This window comes from Ranitomeya variabilis, chromosome 1 (genome assembly GCF_051348905.1).
Source record: "Ranitomeya variabilis isolate aRanVar5 chromosome 1, aRanVar5.hap1, whole genome shotgun sequence".
Lineage (NCBI taxonomy): Eukaryota > Metazoa > Chordata > Amphibia > Anura > Dendrobatidae > Ranitomeya > Ranitomeya variabilis.
Window position 1 is genome coordinate 519,271,845 of NC_135232.1, and position 23,227 is coordinate 519,295,071.

The following is a 23,227-nucleotide window of genomic DNA, read 5'->3' on the forward strand; positions in this document are numbered from 1 at the left end:
TTCTTTTGCGCACACAGGCAAGTCTCATCTGAAATACAGAAGTGACTAGTGCATATTGCAATAGTTTTCATGGACACATTCGATATGTGTGAAAATTGGTCATCTGACCAGCACTATTGCTTTAACATTGGTCTGAGCACGGTCAGTGATTTTCCACTAACGGCACTTTATTTGTATGAATATAGCCTAAGGCTGCCTTCACACTAGCAGTATTAGGTCAGTATTTTACATCAGTATTTGTAAGCCAAATCCAGGAGTGGGTGATAAATGCAGAACTGGTGCATATGTTTCTATTATACTTTTCCTCTGATTGTTCCACTCCTGATTTTGGCTTACAAATACTGAGGTAAAATACTGACCAAATACTGCTAGTGTGACGGCAGCCTAAGGCTAGGTTCACATTGCGTTAATGGGTGTCCGTTAGCGGACTCCGTTACATGGCGCAATTGTCGCAATTAACGCTATGTAACGGGTCCGTTAGCACACCCATTGACCGCAATGTGCTAACTACTCTCCAACGCATCGCTGACGCATGCCATTTTTGGCATGCGCTAGCGATGTCCCATTATTTTCGGACGGACCTCGAACGCTGCTTGCAGCGTCCGAGGTCCTTTCCTCGCTAGCGCAGATCGGGCATCTGCGCTAGCGGGATCGCCAAACGCGATCCCTTTTGGGACATTGCGTTAGAGCAATCCGCTAGCGTATGCGCTAAACGGATTGCCCTAACGCAATGTGAACCTAGCCTAAAAGTAATAAAAAGCATAGTGAGCTTTCAAGGTGACCAGCTAGTTGCATACGTATTAATAAGGGATGGCATCATTTGTAATGATTTGTAGTAGGCAAAATCAGAGGTACAGAAGGGAAAATAAGTATTTGACATATTGCAAGTTTTCCCACCAGGTCTGTAATTTTTATCATAGGTACATTGCAACTATAAGAGACAGAATCTAACAATAAAAAACAGAAAATCATATTGAATGATTTTTACAAATTAATTTGCATTTTATTGCATGAAATAAGTATTTGATACAATAGAAAAACAGAACTTAATATTTGGTAGAGAAACCTTTGTTTGCAATTACAGAGATCAGACTGGCTAGGCCACTCCAGGTCCTTGAAAAGCTTCTTACTTGCCCTAGCTGTGTGCTTTCGGTCATTGTCATGCTGGAAGACCGAGCCACAGCCAGTCTTCAATGCTCTTACTGAGGGGTGAAGGTTTTTGGTAAAAAGTCTCGAGATACATGACCCCATCCTCCCTTCAATACAGTGCAGTCATCCTGTCCCCTTTGCAGAAAATCAGCCTTAAAGTATGATGTTTCCCCCACCATTCTTCATGGTTGGGACGGTGTTCTTGGGGTTTTGCTCATCTTTCTTCTTCCTCCAAACACTGCCAGTGGAGTTGAGACCAAAAAGTTCTATTTTGGTCTCATCTGAGCACATGACCTTCACCCATGCCTCCTCTGGATCATCCATATCAGAGGTGTCAAACTGCATTCCTCGAGGGCCGCAAACAGGTCATGTTTTCAGGATTTCCTTGTATTGCACAGGTGATAATTTAATCACCTGCACAGAATGATTCCAGCACCTTGTGGAATGCTAAGGAAATCTTGAAAACACTCATGGTTTGAGGCCCTCGAGGAATGCAGTTTGACACCCCTGATCCATATGGTTATAGCCGAACTTCAAATGGGCCTGGATATGTGCTGACGTGAGCAGGGGGACCTTGCGTGCCCTGAAGGATTTAAATCCATGATGGCGTGTGTTCTGTTAATGCTTGAGACTGTGGTCCCAGCTTTCTTCAGGCCATTGACCAGGACCTGCCATGTAGTTCCTGACCTTTCTAAGAAACATCCTTACCCCATGAGGCAAGATCTTGCATGGAGCCCCAGACCAAGGAAGGTTGACAGTCATCTTGTGTTTCTTCCATTTTCCATTAATTGCACCAACAGTTCTTACCTTCTCGCCAAGTTGCTTGCCTATTGTCCTGTAGCCCATCCCAGGCTTGTGCAGGTCTACAATTTTGTCCCTGGTGTCTGTAGACAGCTGTTTGGTTTTGGTCATGGTGCAGAGGTTAGAGTGTGACTGAGTGTGTGGACAGTTGTCTTTTATACATGTAATGAGTGCAGAGTAGGAGGGCTTCTTGAAGAAAAACTAACAGGTCTGTGAGAGTCAGAATTCTTGCTGGTTGGTAGGTGATCAAATACTTATTTCATGCAATAAAATGCAAAAATAATTTTGTATAAAATCATACAATGTGATTTTCTGTTTTTTAATTTTATATTCTGTCTCACAGTTGAAATGAACCTACGATAAAAATTACAGACCTCTCCATTTCCATTCTTTGTAGGAGGGAAAACTTGCAAAATCGGAAGTGTATCAAATACTTATTTTCCCCACTGTATATGCAGCACAGAATAGAGCCATGGATAATACAGGGATGCATACACCAACCATAATATTCATGGATGACAAATGAGATCTTTCATCGCAGTATACCCAGACTGAAAAGTAACATGATGCTATGTCTTTATTATTGCAAGGTCATCATCATCATCAATTAAAAAGCTATTCATGGAGAGTGCTGAGAGCAATTTGAGACTTCCTGTGTTTGCTGCAAGTGACGTGGGGGTAGTCATAGACATAAGAGACTGACAAGCTAATTACTGGATTTCCAAACATTCTGGCATTTAGAATGCTTGTTAGTTAGGGTCACCTGTAATTACAGTCTCATTGTGCTCTATAAGAGATCTGCCACTAATAGCATGTAATTAAATGCAGAATAATAAGAAATAATAACTACCCAGTAACAAAAAATAAGTGCTATTGTCAATCCAGTAGCTGGTATTTATATTTATCAGCACAGGTCTTAAATGCGATTAGTGCTGAATGGTTCGGGGAGCAATTCTGCAACAATTGAGGTAGAAAATAAAGAGGTTTTCCCAAGGGAAACAAATAATTCAAGATCATAATAAAATGGAGCATAACAATTACAGTAAAATACAAAATATCACAGACAGATTAAGGAGACATGTGTGTGTATATATATATATATATATATATATATATATATATATATATATTATTGAAAAGGGAACATGTCAGAAACTTTTACCCTCAAAACCATTAACATTAGCATTAAGCATTAACATTAGCATTAAGTGTGCAACTTTTAAGAGATCAACCAGTAGATTGTTTTCTGATCTCAAAGCATTGCTCCAGCAGCAAGAAATCACATTTTGAAGTTCTGTATATATGTGTCTGGAAGTGCATTTGGGCGTGACGATGCACTTTTAGCTTCTCAGCCTCCCGCAGTATTCCCTACCTAGCAGCTGGCTGAATAACAGATCATTTGCTCTGGTACATGGCCTCTGACCTGTCAGTCAGCCAAAAGAGTGTGCTGCTAGTAGGAAATGTTGTGGGAGGTTGAGAAGCTAAAAGAGCATCGTCATGCCCAAATGCACTTCCAGACATCGCTTCAAAACATGATTTTGTGCTGGGGAAGCAGAACTGTGACATCATAAAGGGATCAACTGGCTATATTTTCAAGGGCTACACAGTCATATAAATAACTAGGGGGTGGGTGATTGACAGTTTATATATTCATCTATCTTAGTACCTTATTATTTTCTAATTGTAGATTATTTTATTATATTTTCTGCATATGATCATGGGGGCAGACTATTGCCCATGAGCTGCTGATTCGGTCTGTTGAAGGGAAGTTTCATTGGACAATTATCTACTGTTTAAATGTATTTTACTAAAAAAAAAGTTAATGTTTTTTCATAATCTGTGTTAAAATATTTTTTAGTAATTCAGCAATTTTCAAATTGGGGTATTTGTAGGCTCATGCTTCCTGTTCTTTCAGAAAAGCCAATTGTACATTAGCCGCAATAGACTACGCCACTGGGCCAATTCATCAATGCTTTTACTCCAGAAAACTGGCATAAAAACTTAAAAAAGTCACAAAATTTGTAAACATTTCCCCATTCCGCAAAAATGTTGTGACTTTTAGGCTGCCGTCACACTAGCAGTATTTGGTCAGAATTTTACATCAGTATTTGTAAGCTAAAACCAGGAGTGGGTGATAAATGCAGAAGTGGTGCATATGTTTCTATTATACTTTTCCTCTGATTGTTCCACTCCTGATTTTGGCTTACACATACTGAGGTAAAATACTGACCAAATACTGCTAGTGTGATGGCAGCCTTACTGGTGTTTTCTGGCCAGTTTGAATCAGCTCCGCCAAAATGGGCAGGGCTGGGGAAGAGCCGGGTGGGACAGGGTAGGTCCACGCCCAGCTGTCACATTCATCAAAAGTACTGGCGTTTTGTATGCAAGAAATGCTATTCCAGTCATTGACTGGAGTAGATTTTTGGTCATGGCGCATGGAGAGCGTGCCACGCAGAAGAGTTGCTAAATAAGTACGTATTTATTGAGCATGCACAAAGATCATTGTGATCGCAGGTTGGGCTGTGACATCACCTATTGGGAACGATAGATCCTGTGATTTATAAGCCGTGTATAATTATCTGTCATTGTAATCCTGAATGTGATGACAATGAGGCTGCTGAAAAGTCCCACTTCCCACTGAGAGAGATTGTACATGTGAATGCAAGCTTCTGATTCACATGGAAAAAACCGTAAATAAATCATTGTCTCTTATATTACTCTGAAATGTCGTATTCTTGAAATATAGTCATGATCCTAACTGACCAAAGAGAGGGAATGTGTACTAGGATTAAATATCAGGAATTGTGAGTTTAACTGAAGGTGGCCATTGTGCACTTAAAGGGAACCTGTCATGTCCCCAAGTGCTATTAATCTGCAGATCTGGGGATATTCTGCAAGTTAATAGTGTACCAAAGCTGTGCTGCTGCCACACTGAAAGCCCAGCAACTGTGAGGAAATGAGCACAGTCTTTCAGACAGAGAGCCATGCCATCGCGGCTTCAGTCGCAGCTCAGTACACAGTAAGCGGCTGTTTGCACGCCGTGGCACGTTGACTGACAGCCGTCTCTGCACTGATACGCCACAAAGATGGCTGTCAGTCAAAGTGCCATGGCATGCAAACAGCAGCCTTTTTCTATGTACTGCCTCTATGACTGAAAGCTGGCAACTTCCGTGAGGACTAAATTTAGTTCAATATTCTACGATAATTGGGCTTTCAGTGCGGCAGCCACACAGTCTTGGAATACTATTAACCTGCACATTAACCTCTTATCTGCAGGTTAATAGTGTTTGGAGACATGATAGGTTTTGTTTAAATCTATAATTTCAACTGTATATAAAGGAAACTGGAGAAGGAAGAGGTAACCTGTAACCAACACCTACTAACAGTAGTAGATGCCATGTTATCTGCCACAAAACCTATCATAGTGGCACGAGCTTTCATTGTAACTCTGCCTGAATTTTGGGACTGTTAACCTATTGTGAGGCTCAGTGGTCAGCATCAACACTAAGATTTTGGAATTACTTTAATTACTGCTAACTATGCTATAAAACTTGAAAAAGGGTTTCTATTAAGGGTTTCTGCATGCAGGAGAATGCTGGGAGTGGAATTACTATAGACTTGTCGGGACTTGCGCAGTAGGAATGTGAAGGCAATGCCCAGATAAGGGTGGAATAATGAAGAGGCGAAATGGCACTGGGACTACACAGGTGCCAGATTACAGGACGAAAACCTGATGTCACACGCACAAAGTTTTTCTCTGCAGCCACTATTATATCGTGTAACCAGTTCAACGAGGAAAATTGGGTGAAAAGTCCCCTTTAATTGTTTGAAACTAACTTTGAATGTACTGACCTGTCTCGATGTTTTAGGAAATTCACCTTGGGACAAGCAAGAAGATCGAGTCGAGCATCTCTGGATGAAAAGACCTGAGTATCACACATTATGAATCTGTAAAGAAATAAGTCTTTGTAAAAATGCTCTGAATGCAACAGGTTATTAACCCCTTTACCCCCGAAGGTGGTTTGCACGTTAATGACCAGGCCAATTTTTACAATTCTGACCACTGTCCCTTTATGAAGTTATAACTCTGGAAAGCTTTAACAGATTTATCTGATTCAGAGAATGTTTTTTCGAGACATATTGTACTTCATGTTAGTGATAACTTATCTTCTACATGACTTGTGTTTATTTGTGAAAAAAACTTAAATTTGGCAAAAATGTTGAAAATTTCACAATTTTCAAACTTTGAATTTTCATACCCTTAAATCACAGAGATATGTCACACAAAATACTTAATAAATAACATTGCCCACATGTCTACTTTACATCCGCACAATTTTAGAACACTATTTTTTTTGTTAGGAAGTTATAAGTAGGGTTGAGCGACTTTTATTTTTATAGGATCAGGTCGGGTTTCACGAAACCCGACTTTCTCAAAAGTCGGGTCGAGTGAAATCGGCCGATCCTATAAAAAAGTCGGGGTCGGGGTCGGCCGAAACACGAAACCCAATGCAGTGCAATGGGATACTATGGTTCCCAGGGTCTGAAGGAGAGGAAACTCTCCTTCAGGCCCTGAGATCCATATTAATGTGTAAAATAAAGAATCAAAATAAAAAATATTGATATACTCACCCTCGGATGCGCCCTGGTACTAACTGGCAGCCTTCCTTCCTAAGAATGAGCGCGTGAATGACCTGCGGTGACGTCGCGGCTTGTGATTGGTCGCGAGCGGTCACATGGGCGGTCACGCGACCAATCACAAGCCGCGACGTCATCTAAGGTCCTTCACGCGCTCATTCTTAGGAAGGAAGGCTGCCGGAAAGAAGCAGGGCGCGTCCGAGGGTGAGTATATTCCTATTAGGTATATACTCACCCTCGGACGCACCCTGCTTCTTTCCGGCAGCCTTCCTTCTTAAGAATGAGCGCGTGAAGGACCTTAGATGACATCGCGGCTTGTGATTGGTCGCGTGACCGCCCATGTGACCGCTCGCGACCAATCACAAGCCGCGACGTCACCGCAGGTCATTCACGTGCTCATTCTTAGGAAGGAAGGCTGCCGGTTAGTACCAGGGCGCGTCCGAGGGTGAGTATATCAATATTATTTATTTTGATTCTTTATTTAACACTTAAATATGGATTCCGCTACCGATTCCCGATATCGCAAACATATCGGAACTCGGTATCGGAATTCCGATACCAGATTCAGAAGATCGCCGACCTCATGGCCGACCCCACACAGGGGTCGGTTTCATGAAACCCGACTTTGCCAAAAGTCGGCGACTTCTGAAAATGGCCGACCCGTTTCGCTCAACCCTAGTTATAAGGATTAAAAGTTGACCAGTGAATTTTCATTTTTCCAAAAAAATTATCAAAATCATTTTTTAAGGACCACCTCACATTTGAAGTCACTTTGAGGGGTCTATATGATAGAAAATACCCAAAAGTCACCATTCTAAAAACTGCACTCCTCAAGGTGCTCAAAACCACTTTCAGGAAGAGTTTATTAACCCTTTAGGTGCTTCACAGGAATTTTTGGAATGTGGAAAAAAAGAACATTTAACTTTTTTTTCACAAAAAATTTACTTTAGATCCGAATGTTATTTTGACAAGGGTAACTGGATCGCCCCCCAGAGTAGGCAATGGGGTACTCGGCACCGGGTCCTTCTTGGTTCTGGGAATGTCACGGTGGCCTGACCCAGTCCGTGGCCCTTTTGAGGGGAGTCCAATTAAAGGTGTAGCTTGTCTAGTGTTCGTGGCGCCACCTGTGGTGTTCGGTCAGGGTGACCGACGCGGCTTAGGGGTTCGCTGGGGTGATCGAGTGGCAGCTAGATGGTATACCTTCCCACAGGTGAAGTATGTCCCCAGGGCTTCCCAGATGTGATGGTGGACGATGTAAGGCGCAATGAATAACAAGGACACAAGGTTGCAGTCTCTTTACCTTTTACTGAAGACTTCAGCATCCACAGCCCAAAGCACCGATCACAGGGCAGGCAAAGTCCGGCCGGTCTGAAGGCAAATCCAGAGCTCTCTTATCCAGGTGGAAATCAGTAGCCTTCCTACTAGCGCCTGTGTGTTGTAGTACTTCCCTGCTGAGCACCACAGGATAGTCCTCACAACCTTTGTAGATCTTCTAGATGTTATTTCTTCCTCTCTGTCCCCCAGATGGTATGGATAGGACAAACCCGTTTGACTGGGATGGCCTGAGGCTTGTTTATAGGGACGTTAGAGATGCCCAGACCCCCACAATTTGCCACTGTGTCTTCTTAGGTATTAAGGTCGGGCAGCCAACTTGGAATTGACTGTCCTGCCGGTCTCTGAAGTAATGCGTAGAGTCAATTACTCCCTCGGTGTTCCGGCCACCGGCTACGCGCCTCAGAAGGAGGCTGCCTGTCTCGGGGCAGAACTCCTCCTGGTGTTTTCTCCTTGTGCTGTGACTTCGTTTCTCACTCTCTACAATACACTTCTCTTCGTGTCCTTTCTTAGGATGCTGCCGCACGTGGGGCAGGCGCAGCTCCGTATCTTTCTGTCTCGTGCTAGGCCTCTGTCAGGATCCCACCCCTGACAGGGACCCTCTGTCTGCAGCTCAGATGTTCCTCCTTTCCCCCTGTCTGCCTGACAGGTGTTGCCTGGGCAAAGCCCAGCCAGCTTCTCCCTAACTTTCTATCCAAACCACCAGTTTTACCCGTCTGTGAGGAGTGCCCTACTAGATAGGAGCATGGCTCCCCCTGGTGGTCTGGAGTGTGAAGTGTGTTGTGATGCTGTGATACCTGGAAAGAAGAACTCCTTTAGTGCCATCAGACGTAATATCACTCCTCCTGGTGGAAGAATGACATTACTGCAGCAACCAGGACTCTGGGGCGCTGCATAACAAGAAAAGATGGACCCCAAAATCTGTTGTGTAATTTCTCCTCAGCATGCTGATACCCTATATGAGGGAGAAAACAACTGTTTGGGTGCACGGCAGAGTTCGGAAGGGAAGGAGCGCCATGTGACTTTTTAAATATAAAATTTGCTGGAAAAATTGGCGGATGCCATGTCGCGTTTAGAGAGCCTCTGATGTGCCTAAACAGGGAAAATCCCCCATATTTGACACCATTTTGGAAACTAGACCCTCAAGGAATGTATTTAGATGTGTGGTGGGCACCTTGAACCCTCAGATGCTTCACAGAAGTTAATAATGTAATAATTAGTGTTGAGCATTCCGATACCGCAAGTATCGGGTATCGGCCGATACTTAGCGGTATCGGAATTCCGATACCGAGATCCGATACTTGCCGCGTATCGGATACCGGAATCGGAAGTTCCCAGGATTCAAACTGCACAACTTTGTACGAAATCAGCCAATGAGACTGATTCCAAGTGTGGGCACATCCTGTTCAGCATGGAGGGCCTGAAACTACTGGCAAGGCTGTGATTGGCTGCTGAAATGATGTCATGATGCAGTTTAAAAGTCGCTGGCGCCATTTTGCGCTCACTCTGCTGTGAATTCAGTTAGTGACAGGAAGCTGTTTGCTGACTGAGGGCCAGTTTAGAGATAGCGATTTGCTTCTTTGTGCTTTTCCTAGGCTAATTTAGCAACCGCTGTGTTCACCTACTAATCACCTTGCTTTTGCCTTGTAGCGCTGTTTTCACAGCGATCTGCAAGGTCTGTGTGTGTGTGTGTGTGAGCGCAGCCCACTCTCTAGTCTGAGTGCAGCCACATAGGCCATCCATAGCTGGTTGTATTCAGTTCAGGGAGGGTGGTTCACTGCCTCATACTGGTTTTTTTTTTTCCAAGTAGTGTAGTCTGCTGCTAATTTTTTCAAAAAAATCCTATTAGTGTCTTTCCACCCGTCTCCAGCTAATTTGTGGAAAAACACTACATAGGATAACGTAGAGGAGGGTTTTTGGGCCTTGCAGCGCCGTTTACGGCTGTCTGCACGGTCTCCGTGTGACTGCAGCTCGCCCTGTAGTCTGTGAGCAGCCATAGCCTGGTTGTCTCCAGCTCAGGGTTCTTCACTGCGTCATACCGTAAAATCAATTTTCCTTTTCTTTTAAGTAGTGCAGGCTGCTGCACATTTTTTCAAAAAATTCCTATTAGTGTCTTTCCACCCGTCTCCAGCTAATTTGTGGAAAAACACTACATAGGATAACGTAGAGGAGGGTTTTTGGGCCTTGCAGCGCCGTTTACGGCTGTCTGCACGGTCTCCGTGTGACTGCAGCTCGCCCTGTAGTCTGTGAGCAGCCATAGCCTGGTTGTCTCCAGCTCAGGGTTCTTCACTGCATCATACCGTAAAATCAATTTTCCTTTTCTTTTAAGTAGTGCAGGCTGCTGCACATTTTTTCAAAAAATTCCTATTAGTGTCTTTCCACCCGTCTCCAGCTAATTTGTGGAAAAACACTACATAAGATAACGTAGAGGAGGGTATTTGGGCCTTGCAGCGCCATTTACGGCTGTCTGCACGGTCTCCGTGTGACTGCAGCTCACCCTGTAGTCTGTGAGCAGCCATAGCCTGGTTGTCTCCAGCTCAGGGTTCTTCACTGCGTCATACCGCAAAATCAATATTCCTTTTCTGTTAAGTAGTGCAGGCTGCTGCACATTTTTTCAAAAAATTCCTATTAGTGTCTTTCCACCCGTCTCCAGCTAACTTGTGGAAAAACACTACATAGGATAACGTAGAGGAGGGTTTTTGGGCCTTGCAGCGCCCTTTACGGCTGTCTGCACGGTCTCCGTGTGACTGCAGCTCTCTCTGTTGTCAGTTCAGCCCCCAAAAAATAAATAAATAATAAAGTTCACCAAACACACCAGTGACACCACTTTACATTTGTAGCCACAAAGAGAAAAAAGGGAGTATTTTAGGTATCAAAATTTATTATATATATACTGTGGAAGTACAAACATTAATCACATAGATACAATGCCTTAATTAGAAACGACGTATAAAGTGCATGCAGGATGTGGACAGAAAGTGGGGGTCGTCTCTCCTTCCAGGTCCCACTCTGGTGTCTTGTGCCCATACTACCCAGCGGTAAGCATGCCTGCGGTACTTATGGTTGGTGACTTTGGTCACCGTATTGTACTTATGTAGCTGATCGGCTTAGCTGTGTCCGCAATTACTCTTTCGCTGCACCTCTGTGCAGCGTATCGGATTATTTGGGCCCCATTCACCAGTGGGACTTTCTGTCCACATCCTGCATGCACTTTATACGTCGTTTCTAATTAAGGCATTGTATCTATGTGATTAATGTTTGTACTTCCACAGTATATATATAATAAATTTTGATACCTAAAATACTCCCTTTTTTCTCTTTGTGGCTATATTTATATGGAGTGGGTGGCCTTTTTTGTAGGCCTGGGGTTACTTGACACTATTATGTGTTAATTTGCCCCTCTTTTGCCGTTTCTGCTGGCAACATGTTTTCTGGTTACACTTTACATTTGTGTAGGCCACATTAGCTCCTAGTCCACACTTTAGAAAATTAGTGTTTCTTATACCTGTTAGGAGTTGTTCAGGAATAAGCACACAAAGCCGTTAGTACTTTTCTGCTTATCTTTATCAGTCAACCAAGATGAAGAAGGCAGTGAGTAAGGCACGTGGGCGTGGGCGCGGAGCAGGGAGGGGACGTGGGGATTCTGTGCCTGCTGCGGGCACCGGTGACTCATCAGCACCCACTTTCACCAGGGAACAGTCATTCATGCGCAGCTTTGTCGCAGAGCGCCGTACACCGCTGCTGCGTGAAGACCAAATTGAAGCCATTGTCGGATGGATGGCAGCTAATGCATCAACTTCAATTAGTGCCACATCCTCTCAGACACAGAGCACTGGAGAGCAGCCATCTGTCTCTTCACCACCTGCCAAATTGCCCAGGCAGACAGAGAGCCCAGGACAGGAGCCGTCTCTACTTCTGTTCTCTGAATCTCTTGGCTTGGAAACAGGGGGCCAGCCAAGCAGCATTCGAGAAATGGAAGAAGAGGCAGGGTGCAGTGATGCCCAACAGCTTTTTCTCTCTTCCTCTGAAGAGGCGGGTGGGCCAGTGCCTCCAGTCACCACATCGCAGGCCGCATCAGCTGATGATGACACTCAGGAGCCACTTACTGGTGCGTGCTCTGCTGCTGAGACTACCCAGGAGGAGCAGTTGGGGGCAGAGGGTAGTGTAGATGATGAGGTCCTTGACCCATCTTGGCGTGAGGGACAGGAAGGTGGTGGGAGCAGCTCTGAGGAAGAGATTCCCCGTACAGCCCAAAGAGGGAAAGGGAGGGGGAAGACTGCGGATCCTGCAGCCTCCGCTTTGGCACCCGTTAGGAGCATGTCTCTTCCAAAAGCCAAAAAGGGCGCTCCCAAGACTTGCAGTGCCTGGTCCTTTTTTGACACAGTTGCAGATGACATTTGCTATGTCAAATGCAAGGTGTGTCATCACAAAGTCAAAAGAGGTCGAAATGTTAGCAACCTCAATACCTCCAACATGTGGAAACATGTGCGCACCAGGCACGCGGCGGAGTTAGAAAGACACACTGAAGAGCTAGGCCAACCAACAGCGGCAGCTACCACCTCTTCAGCTCGTGTTGCCTCTTCCTCCAGCTCACACGCAGCTGGTTCGGCTTCCTCCCAGGATCGCCGTGGAAGAACCTCTGGCCTTGTTGTCCAGAGACCCGCTGTAATTCCACCCGCAGCACCACTTTCTCAGTCATCCACACACTCCCAGCCCAGTCTACAGCCATCGGTAGTACAGGCATGGGAGAAAAGGCGGCCTTTCTCGTCAAACCACCCACGAGCACAGGCTCTGACTGCAGGCATTGCCAAACTTCTGTCACTGGAAATGCTGTCATTCAGGCTGGTGGAGACTGACAGCTTCCGTGACTTGATGTCATTTGCAGTCCCACAGTACAATGTGCCCAGCCGCTTTTACTTCAGCAGGCAAGCCGTCCCTGCCCTGCACAAGCATGTGGAGGGACACATAAAACACGCGCTACTGAATGCCGTCAGTAGCAAGGTCCACCTCACCACCGATGCGTGGACCAGTCAACATGGACAGGGGCGATAACTTTCCCTCACTGCCCATTGGGTTAATGTCGTTGAGCCGGGTACAGACCGTGCGAGTGGCGCAGGACGTGTCCTGCCCACTCCAAGGATTGCAGGAATCCATTCTGTACGCATTGACTCCTCTTCTTACACCAGTTCCTCAGAATCATCGCTAAAGGAGCCGTCACAGTCCACCTCCACATGGACCCGTGATGAACGTTTACCTGTTACGACCGACATGAGCACAGCCGTGGCCAAACGTCAACAGGCCGTCTTGAAATTAATTTCTTTGGGGAATCGACGCCACACAGCGCAGGAGCTCTGGAATGCCATCAAGCAGGAGAGCGATGTGTGGTTTGTGCCAGCGAATCTCCAGCCAGGCATGGTAGTGTGTGATAATGGCCGAAATCTGGTGGCAGCTCTGGGCCTCGGCAACCTCACTCACATCCCATGTCTGGCACATGTGCTCAATTTGGTCGTGCAGAGTTTTTTGAGGCACTATCCGGATCTTGATGCACTGCTGCACAAGGTCCGCCTAGAGTGTGCTCACTTGCGGCGTTCCAGCACGGCAAAAGCGCGCATTGCGGCTCTGCAGCGCCGACACCACCGGCCGGAACATCGCATCATATGTGACCTACCTACCAGGTGGAATTCCACGTTACATATGTTGGAGCGGTTGTGTGAGCAGCAGCAAGCTGTAATGGAGTACCAGCTGCATCAGGCGCAAAGAAGTCGCACTCCGCGCCGTTCAGACTTCACAACCACAGAGTGTGCCACTATGAAGGACGTCTGCCAGGTTTTGCGTCCCTTCGATTGTTCCACGCGGATGGCGAGTGCAGATGATGCACTAGTCAGCATGACTGTCCCCCTTATCTGCCTGCTTGAAAAATCACTGCAAGCGCTAAGGGATGATGTTGTGGAAGAGGTGGAGGATGAGGATTCACCATTTCCATCATCTTCTGGACAGTCAGCGCCACGTGGTTCCTCACAAACGCGTAGGCAGGGGACAGTTTGTGAGGAGGATGAGGAGGAGTCAATGGAGGAGGAAGACATCCGTCCAGAGGAGGGAGTTACACAATTGTCCAGCACTCAGTGTGTACAGCGAGGGTGGGGTGATGACGAGCGGGCAGAGATCACGCCTCCAGCAGGGGACAGCGTTTCTTGGGCAGTTGGCAGTCTGTAGCACATGGTGGATTACATGCTGCAGTGCCTGAGAAATGACCGCCGCATCGCCCACATTCTCAACATGTCTGATTATTGGGTGTTCACCCTCCTCGATCCTCGCTACCGGGACAACGTAGAAAACCTCATCACACCGTTGAACCGGGAGCGAAAAATGCGGGAGTACCAAGACACACTGGTGAATTCCATCATCTTCTCCATTCCAACTGAGAGAAGTGCTGCTAGTGCATTACAAAGCAGCTCAGTGCGTCCAGGCAGTGGTGGAGGCTCTGCACAAAGAGGGAGCAGAAGCAGTGCCTCTGCCCAAGGCAAGACCAGTATGGCTGAACTGTGGCACAGTTTTCTGTGCCCGCCACAAAAGTCTACACCATCACAGACGGCTCCAGTCAGCAGGAGGCAACGGTTCCGTCAGATGGTGACAGACTACATGTCTTGCCCTCTTGCTGTACTCCCAGACGGCTCTTCCCCTTTCAAGTTTTGGGTCTCAAAGCTGGATACATGGCCAGAGCTAAGCCAGTATGTATTGGAGGTGCTGGCTTGCCCTGCGGCTAGTGTATTATCGGAACGTGTCTTTAGTGCTGCAGGTGGTGTACTAACTGACCGTCGCATGCGACTATCCTCCGATAACGTTGACCGGCTTACTTTCCTGAAAATGAACAAAGCCTGGATCTCGCAGGAATTTGCCACTCCTCTTCCTGATTAAATAATTAGGTCACTGTCTACGTTATCCAGGTCTCCTGTTGTGTTCATCTTTCTACCACCTGAACTTAAATTCCTGGGCTCCAACACCGCCAGTTGAGGCTCAGAAGTGCCGTCTGCACTGTCAAAACATACGACCCAGTGTTATTGGGTTTCAGTAACGTCAGCTGATCCCCAGCTGTGTAGCCGGCAATGTGTCCTGCGACCGCCACGCTGACACAACAACTGAAATGTAAGGGAACCTGTCCCCCCCCACAAGGCGTTTGTTACTGAAAGAGCCACCTTGTGCAGCAGTAATGCTGCACAAGGAAAAGGTAGCTATTTTTGTTTAGCTCCTTGCACACGCAGAACTTAACACTTATAAAATGTGTCCACTGATACCGTAAAACCGTCCCGGAGGTGGGACTTTCCTTCGTAATATGACGCAGCACAGCCGTCATTCCTACCCCTTGGCGCCGTGCCCCGGCTCCTCAGCGTTGTTTGATTCCGTCCCGGAGCCTGCGCTGTTATGTTATCCTTTGGCCAGGCACATTTAGCGCTGCCCGTCTTCTGACATCATTTGGTGTCAGGATGGCTGCGCCTGTGCGGCCGCGCTGGCCGAGATCCCGCCTCGCAGTGTCTTCTGATTTAATCCCACTGGGGGCCTGAGATCCATGGACATGCGCAGTGCATATCTGAACCTCCACTTCTCACTCATCTCCCTACGGCTTCTTCAGACTGTGCGGTGTCAGCTGGTCCCTAATAGCATGCCACGGCCGTGACACCGCACAGTCTTTAGAAGCCGTAGGGAGGGGAGTGAGAGGCGAGGATATGCACTGCGCATGGCCATGGATCCCAGGCCCGCGGTGGGATTACATTAGACGACACTGCGAGGCAGGCTCTCGGCCAGCGCGTCCGCACAGGCGCAGCCAGCCTGACACCAAATGATGTCAGAAGATGGGCAGCGCTAAGTGTGCCTGGCCAAGGGATAACATAACAGCGCAGGCTCCGGGATGGAATCAAACAACGCTGAGGAGCCGTGGCACGGCGCCGGGGGGGTAAGAATGACGGCTGTGCTGCGTCATATTACGAAGGAAAGTCCCACCTCCGGGACGGTCTCATGGTTTCAGGGGACACATTTTATAAGTGTTTAGTTCTGTGTTTGCAAGGAGCATAATGAAAAGAGCCACCTTTTCCTTTTGCATCTTTTGTGCTGCACAAGCTGGCTCTTTCAGCTACAAACGCCTTGGGGGGGGGTTAAAGGTTCCCTTTCGACTTTCTCCAATCAGGCTTCGGCCTACATTGTGTTCCTCTGCTTTTCCTGCTGTCCCTGGGCTCCAACACCGCTAGTTGCCGTCCAGAAGTGCTGTCCGCACAGTCCCAACAGTCCCTCCTCTGTTATTGGGGTTCAGTAACGTCAGCTGTTCCCCAGCTGTGTGTGTGGCAATCCCTCCTATCTCCTCCACCTCCTCCTCCTCCTCCTGTCCCTGGGCTCCAACACCGCTAGTTGCCGTCCAGAAGTGCTGTCCGCACAGTCCCAACAGTCCCTCCTCTGTTATTGGGGTTCAGTAACGTCAGCTGTTCCCCAGCTGTGTGTGTGGCAATCCCTCCTATCTCCTCCACCTCCTCCTCCTCCTCCTGTCCCTGGGCTCCAACACCGCTAGTTGCCGTCCAGAAGTGCTGTCCGCACAGTCCCAACAGTCGCTCCTCTGTTATTGGGGTTCAGTAACGTCAGCTGTTCCCCAGCTGTGTGTGTGGCAATCCCTCCTATCTCCTCCACCTCCTCCTCCTCCTCCTGTCCCTGGGCTCCAACACCGCTAGTTGCCGTCCAGAAGTGCTGTCCGCACAGTCCCAACAGTCGCTCCTCTGTTATTGGGGTTCAGTAACGTCAGCTGTTCCCCAGCTGTGTGTGTGGCAATCCCTCCTATCTCCTCCACCTCATCCTCCTGTCCCTGGGCTCCAACACCGCTAGTTGCCGTCCAGAAGTGCTGTCCGCACAGTCCCAACAGTCCCTCCTCTGTTATTGGGGTTCAGTAACGTCAGCTGTTCCCCAGCTGTGTGTGTGGCAATCCCTCCTATCTCCTCCACCTCCTCCTCCTCCTCCTGTCCCTGGGCTCCAACACCGCTAGTTGCCGTCCAGAAGTGCTGTCCGCACAGTCCCAACAGTCCCTCCTCTGTTATTGGGGTTCAGTAACGTCAGCTGTTCTCCAGCTGTGTGTGTGGCAATCCCTCCTATCTCCTCCACCTCCTCCTCCTCCTCCTGTCCCTGGGCTCCAACACCGCTAGTTGCCGTCCAGAAGTGCTGTCCGCACAGTCCCAACAGTCGCTCCTCTGTTATTGGGGTTCAGTAACGTCAGCTGTTCCCCAGCTGTGTGTGTGGCAATCCCTCCTATCTCCTCCACCTCCTCCTCCTCCTCCTGTCCCTGGGCTCCAACACCGCTAGTTGCCGTCCAGAAGTGCTGTCCGCACAGTCCCAACAGTCGCTCCTCTGTTATTGGGGTTCAGTAACGTCAGCTGTTCCCCAGCTGTGTGTGTGGCAATCCCTCCTATCTCCTCCACCTCATCCTCCTGTCCCTGGGCTCCAACACCGCTAGTTGCCGTCCAGAAGTGCTGTCCGCACAGTCCCAACAGTCCCTCCTCTGTTATTGGGGTTCAGTAACGTCAGCTGTTCCCCAGCTGTGTGTGTGGCAATCCCTCCTATCTCCTCCACCTCCTCCTCCTCCTCCTGTCCCTGGGCTCCAACACCGCTAGTTGCCGTCCAGAAGTGCTGTCCGCACAGTCCCAACAGTCGCTCCTCTGTTATTGGGGTTCAGTAACGTCAGCTGTTCCCCAGCTGTGTGTGTGGCAATCCCTCCTATCTCCTCCACCTCCTCCTCCTGTCCCTGGGCTCCAACACCGCTAGTTGCCATCCAGAAGTGCTGTCTGCACTGTCCCAACAGTCGCTCCTCTGTTATTGGGGTTCAGTAACGTCAGCTGTTCCCCAGCTGTGTGTGTGGCAATCCCTCCTATCTCCTCCACCTCCTCCTCCTCCTCCTGTCCCTGGGCTCCAACACCGCTAGTTGCCGTCCAGAAGTGCTGTCCGCACAGTCCCAACAGTCCCTCCTCTGTTATTGGGGTTCAGTAACGTCAGCTGTTCCCCAGCTGTGTGTGTGGCAATCCCTCCTATCTCCTCCTCCTCCTCCTGTCCCTGGGCTCCAACACCGCTAGTTGCCGTCCAGAAGTGCTGTCCACACAGTCCCAACAGTCCCTCCTCTGTTATTGGGGTTCAGTAACGTCAGCTGTTCCCCAGCTGTGTGTGTGGCAATCCCTCCTATCTCCTCCACCTCCTCCTCCTCCTCCTGTCCCTGGGCTCCAACACCACTAGTTGCCGTCCAGAAGTGCTGTCCGCACAGTCCCAACAGTCCCTCCTCTGTTATTGGGGTTCAGTAACGTCAGCTGTTCCCCAGCTGTGTGTGTGGCAATCCCTCCTATCTCCTCCTCCTCCTCCTGTCCCTGGGCTCCAACACCGCTAGTTGCCGTCCAGAAGTGCTGTCTGCACAGTCCCAACAGTCCCTCCTCTGTTATTGGGGTTCAGTAACGTCAGCTGTTCCCCAGCTGTGTGTGTGGCAATCCCTCCTATCTCCTCCTCCTCCTCCTGTCCCTGGGCTCCAACACCGCTAGTTGCCGTCCAGAAGTGCTGTCCGCACAGTCCCAACAGTCCCTCCTCTGTTATTGGGGTTCAGTAACGTCAGCTGTTCCCCAGCTGTGTGTGTGGCAATCCCTCCTATCTCCTCCACCTCCTCCTCCTCCTCCTGTCCCTGGGCTCCAACACCGCTAGTTGCCGTCCAGAAGTGCTGTCCGCACAGAGCCAAACACCTCGCCAATGTGTTAGTGGGGTTCAGTAATGCCTGCTGCTCCCCTGCTGTGTATACAGCAACGTGTCCTGCGACCGCCACGCAGGCACAACAAGTTAAATTTAAGGGAACCTGTCCCCCCCCCCCCAGGCGTTTGTTACTGAAGGAGACACCTTGTGCAGCAGTAATGATGCAAAGGGAAAAAGTGCCTCTTTTCGTCGTGCTCCTTGCACATGCTGAACCTAACACTTTTGAAATGTGTCCCCTCTCACGGTTAAACCGTCCGGTCGGTGGAACTTTCCTTTGTCATGTGACGCAGCACAGCCGTCATTCTTACCCCCTTGGCGCCGTGCGCCTCCTCCTCAGCGTTGTTTGAATCTGTCCCGGAGTCTGTGCTGTTATGTTATCCCTTGGCCAGGCACACTTAGCGCTGCCCGTCTTCTGACATCATTTGGTGTCAGGATGGCTGCACCTGTGCGGCCGCGCTGGACGAGATCCCGCCTCGTAGTGTCTTCTGATTTAATCCCACTGCGGACCTGTGATCCATGGACATTAGCAGTGCATATCTGAACCTCCGCCTCTCACTCATCTCCCTACGCCTTCTTCAGACTGTGCGCTGTCAGCTGATCCCTAATAGCATGCCACGGCCGTGACGCCGCACAGTCTGAAGAAGCCGTAGGGAGGGGAGTGAGAGGTGAGGATATGCACTGCTCATGCCCATGGATCACAGGTCCGCAGAGTGATTACATTAGATGACACAGCGAGGCGGGATCTCGTCTAGCGCGGCCGCACAGGCGCAGCCATCCTGACACCAAATGATGTCAGAAGACGGGCAGCGCTAAGTGTGCCTGGCCAAGGGATAACATAACAGCACAGACTCCGGGACAGATTCAAACAACGCTGAGGAGGAGGCGCACGGCGCCAAGGGGGTAAGAATGACGGCTGTGCTGCGTCACATGACAAAGGAAAGTTCCACCGACTGGACGGTTTAACCCTGTGAGGGGACACATTTCAAAAGTGTTAGGTTCAGCATGTGCAAGGACCATAATTAAAAGAGCTAAGTTTACCTTTTCCAGCATTAGTGCTGTACAAGATGGCTCTTTCAGCTACAAACCCCTGGGGGGGGTTAAAGGTTCCCTTTCAACTTGCTCCAGTGCAGGCTGCGGCCTACACTCTGCTCCCCCTGCAGAGCCTGGGCTCTAACACCGCCAGTTGGGGCCTGGTACTGCTAGCTGCACAGAGAAAAACACCAGCCAATGTGTCAGTGGGGTTCAGCACCGCCAGCTGTTCCCCTGCTGTGCAGCCGGCAACGTGTCCTGCAACTGCCACGCAGACACAACAGACCCAAAGCTGCCGCCACTGCAGGCTTCGGCCTACACTCTGCTCCCTCTCCTCCTCCTGCTGACCCTGGGCTCCAACACCACCAGTTGGGGCCCGGTACTGCTAGCTGCACAGAGAAAAACACCAGCCAATGTGTCAGTGGGGTTCAGCACCGCCAGCTGTTCCCCTGCTGTGCAGCCGGCAACGTGTCCTGCAACAGCCACGCAGACACAAGAACTGAAATTGAAGGGAACCTGTCCCCCCTCCCCCAGGCGTTTGTATGTTTTCCAGCCACCTTGTACAGCAGTAATGCTGCATGTGTGCAAGGTGGCTCATAAACGTATTCTCCTCGCACATGTGGAACTGAAAACACGTCTAAAATGTGTCCTCTGTGTGACCATTTAACCGTCCCGGAGGTGTGACTTTCCTTTGTAATGATACGCTGCAACCCCCTTGGTAGCGCTGCCCGTCTTCTGGCATCATTGTTTGGCTGCCTGCGACTCTGCGGCCGCCCTGACCCACACAACGCCCCTCGGTGTCTTATTTATTTGGACTGCGAGGGTGTGATTGATGGGCATGAGCAGTGCATAAGTTTGCCTGTCCCTCATCTCCTTCCGCCTTCTTCAGACTGTGCGGCTTCATGGCCATGGCATGCGATAAGGGATCAGCTGACGCCGCACAGTCTGAAGCGGGTGTAAGGACCCGAGTGTGAGAGGCAAACATATGTACTGCGCCAGGCCATGAATCCCAGCCCCGCAGTGTTTTAACAATGTTAAGACACTGCGGGGCTGGGATTCATGGTCATCGCGAACCGCACCGGCCGACATTAAATGATGTCAGAAGATGGGCAGCGCTAACAGCGCTAGGCCAAGGGATAACACGACAGCGCAGACTCCTGTACAGCAAATAACAACGCTCAGGAGGCTGCACCCAGCACCAAGGTGGGATTCTTGACATCTGTGCTGCGTCTCATTACGAAGGGAACTCGCGCCTCCAACACAGTTTGACTGTATAAAGGGCTAAATGTTATACGTGTTTCATTCAGCGTGTGCAAGGAGAAAAATTAAAAGAGCAACCTTTGACTTGTGCAGCACTACTGCTGCATAAGCTGTGGCTCTTCTAGTTTGGAACACCTGAGGGGGGGTTTAAGGTTACCTTTGAAATTGGTTCAATTAGGCTTCGGCCTACACTCCGCTCCCTCTCCTCCTCCTGCTGACCCTGGGCTCTAACACCGCCAGTTGGGGCCCAGATGTGCTGGCTGCACAGAGCCAAACACCTCGCCAATGTGTCAGTGGGGTTCAGCACCGCCAGCTGTTCCCCTGCTGTGTAGCCGGCAACGTGTCCTGCAACTGCCACGCAGACACAGACCCAAAGCTGCCGCCAGTGCAGGCTTCGGCCTACACTCTGCTCCCTCTCCTCCTCCTGCTGACCCTTTGCTCCAACACTGCTAGTTGGGGCTCTAGGAAGACAAGCTTGAATAGGTCCCCATCCTGGTTCCAGCACCGTCAGCTGGTTCCGGGCAGAGCCTTTGGCTTAGGTGCCTCCTTCTGGGTATCCGAGTTCCACCAACGTCAGGTGGTCCTTGGTAGTGCTTTCAGGCACGGGTACCTCCTGCTTAGTAACCGGGTTCCAGTAACGTCAGCTGGTCCTCGGTAGTTCCATTGGCTCTTGGACCTTCGGCTACCCATCCGGGTTCCAGCACCGTCAGCTGGTTCTCGGCAGTGTCTTTTGCTCTTGTACCTTCTGCTCCCCATCCTGGTTCCAGTACCGTCAGCTGGTTCCGGGCAGAGCCTTTGGCTTAGGTGCCTCCCTCTGGGTATCCGAGTTCCAACAACGTCAGGTGGTCCTTGGTAGTGCTTTCAGGCACGGGTACCTCCTGCTTAGTAACCGGGTTCCAGTAACGTCAGCTGGTCCTCGGTAGTTCCATTGGCTCTTGGACCTTCGGCTACCCATCCGGGTTCCAGCACCGTCAGCTGGTTCTCGGCAGTGTCTTTTGCTCTTGTACCTTCTGCTCCCCATCCTGGTTCCAGTACCGTCAGCTGGTTCCGGGCAGAGCCTTTGGCTTAGGTGCCTCCCTCTGGGTATCCGAGTTCCAACAACGTCAGGTGGTCCTTGGTAGTGCTTTCAGGCACGGGTACCTCCTGCTTAGTAACCGGGTTCCAGTAATGTCAGCTGGTCCTCGGTAGTTCCATTGGCTCTTGGACCTTCGGCTACCCATCCGGGTTCCAGCACCTTCAGCTGGTTCTCGGCAGTGTCTTTTGCTCTTGTACCTTCTGCTCCCCATCCTGGTTCCAGTACCGTCAGCTGGTTCCGGGCAGAGCCTTTAGCTTAGGTGCCTCCCTCTGGGTATCCGAGTTCCAACAACGTCAGGTGGTCCTTGGTAGTGCTTTCAGGCACGGGTACCTCCTGCTTAGTAACCGGGTTCCAGTAACGTCAGCTGGTCCTCGGTAGTTCCATTGGCTCTTGGACCTTCGGGTAGCCATCCGAGTTCCAGTTCCATCAGCTGTTTCTCGGCATTTTCTCAGCCTTCTTGTACCTTCTGCTACATTTCCAAGTTCAAGAGACTAAACACGATGACCCGGAAGACCACCCCTAAGATGACGATGACACCAGAGACGACAACCACCGTGATGACGATGACCCTGGAGACGATGACCCTGAAGACCACCCCGATGACGACGACCCCGGAGACGACGACCCTGGAGACGACGACGACCTGGAAGACTGAGAAGCAGAAGAACAAGAGGCTGCAGAACAAAGAGCAGAAGAACATTAAGCATAAGACAAAATATCAGAGCAAAAGATATTATCTAAATTATAAGCAGAAGAAGACTAAGCAGTGTATGGGGGTGAGTCCGTTCCTCCTCGTGGTGCCCCTGGATAAAGCCTGATGCTGCAGGCCAAACTGAACGCGGACAAATGTAACTCTTTTGTGACAGGCAGAACGGAAGGTGTAATCTTCAAACTTTTATAGATAACAACTACGGGAATGCCTGTCACAAATAAGAATATGATGAAGAAGTAGAATATGAAGAAGATAATAGTTAAATAAAAAGAATATGAACAATGTAACAAAAAAAATAATAGGTAGAAGATGAAGAAGAAGATGAATAAGGTTAGTTGATGTCAAAGAAGCTGATGATAAGGATAATGAAGAAGAAAGTGTGGGAGAAGTAAAAAAGAAGGTGAAGGGCGTGGAAGTAGTGAAACATCAATATCTGACAAAATAAATAAAAAATTAACATAGTCAAAATCTTTCTAACG

General features: G+C 49.1%; 1 protein-coding gene across 2 annotated transcripts in view; it reads right to left on the reverse strand.

Moving 5' to 3' along the window:
* Nucleotides 1-23,227, reverse strand: part of SPMAP2 (sperm microtubule associated protein 2) — a 307,731-nt gene that overhangs the window by 272,577 nt on the left and 11,927 nt on the right. For both annotated transcript variants that reach the window (XM_077281087.1, XM_077281095.1), the window contains exon 2: nucleotides 5,803-5,898. In XM_077281087.1, coding sequence (XP_077137202.1) covers nucleotides 5,803-5,898 — 96 coding nt within the window. The remainder of the gene's footprint in view (nucleotides 1-5,802; nucleotides 5,899-23,227) is intronic.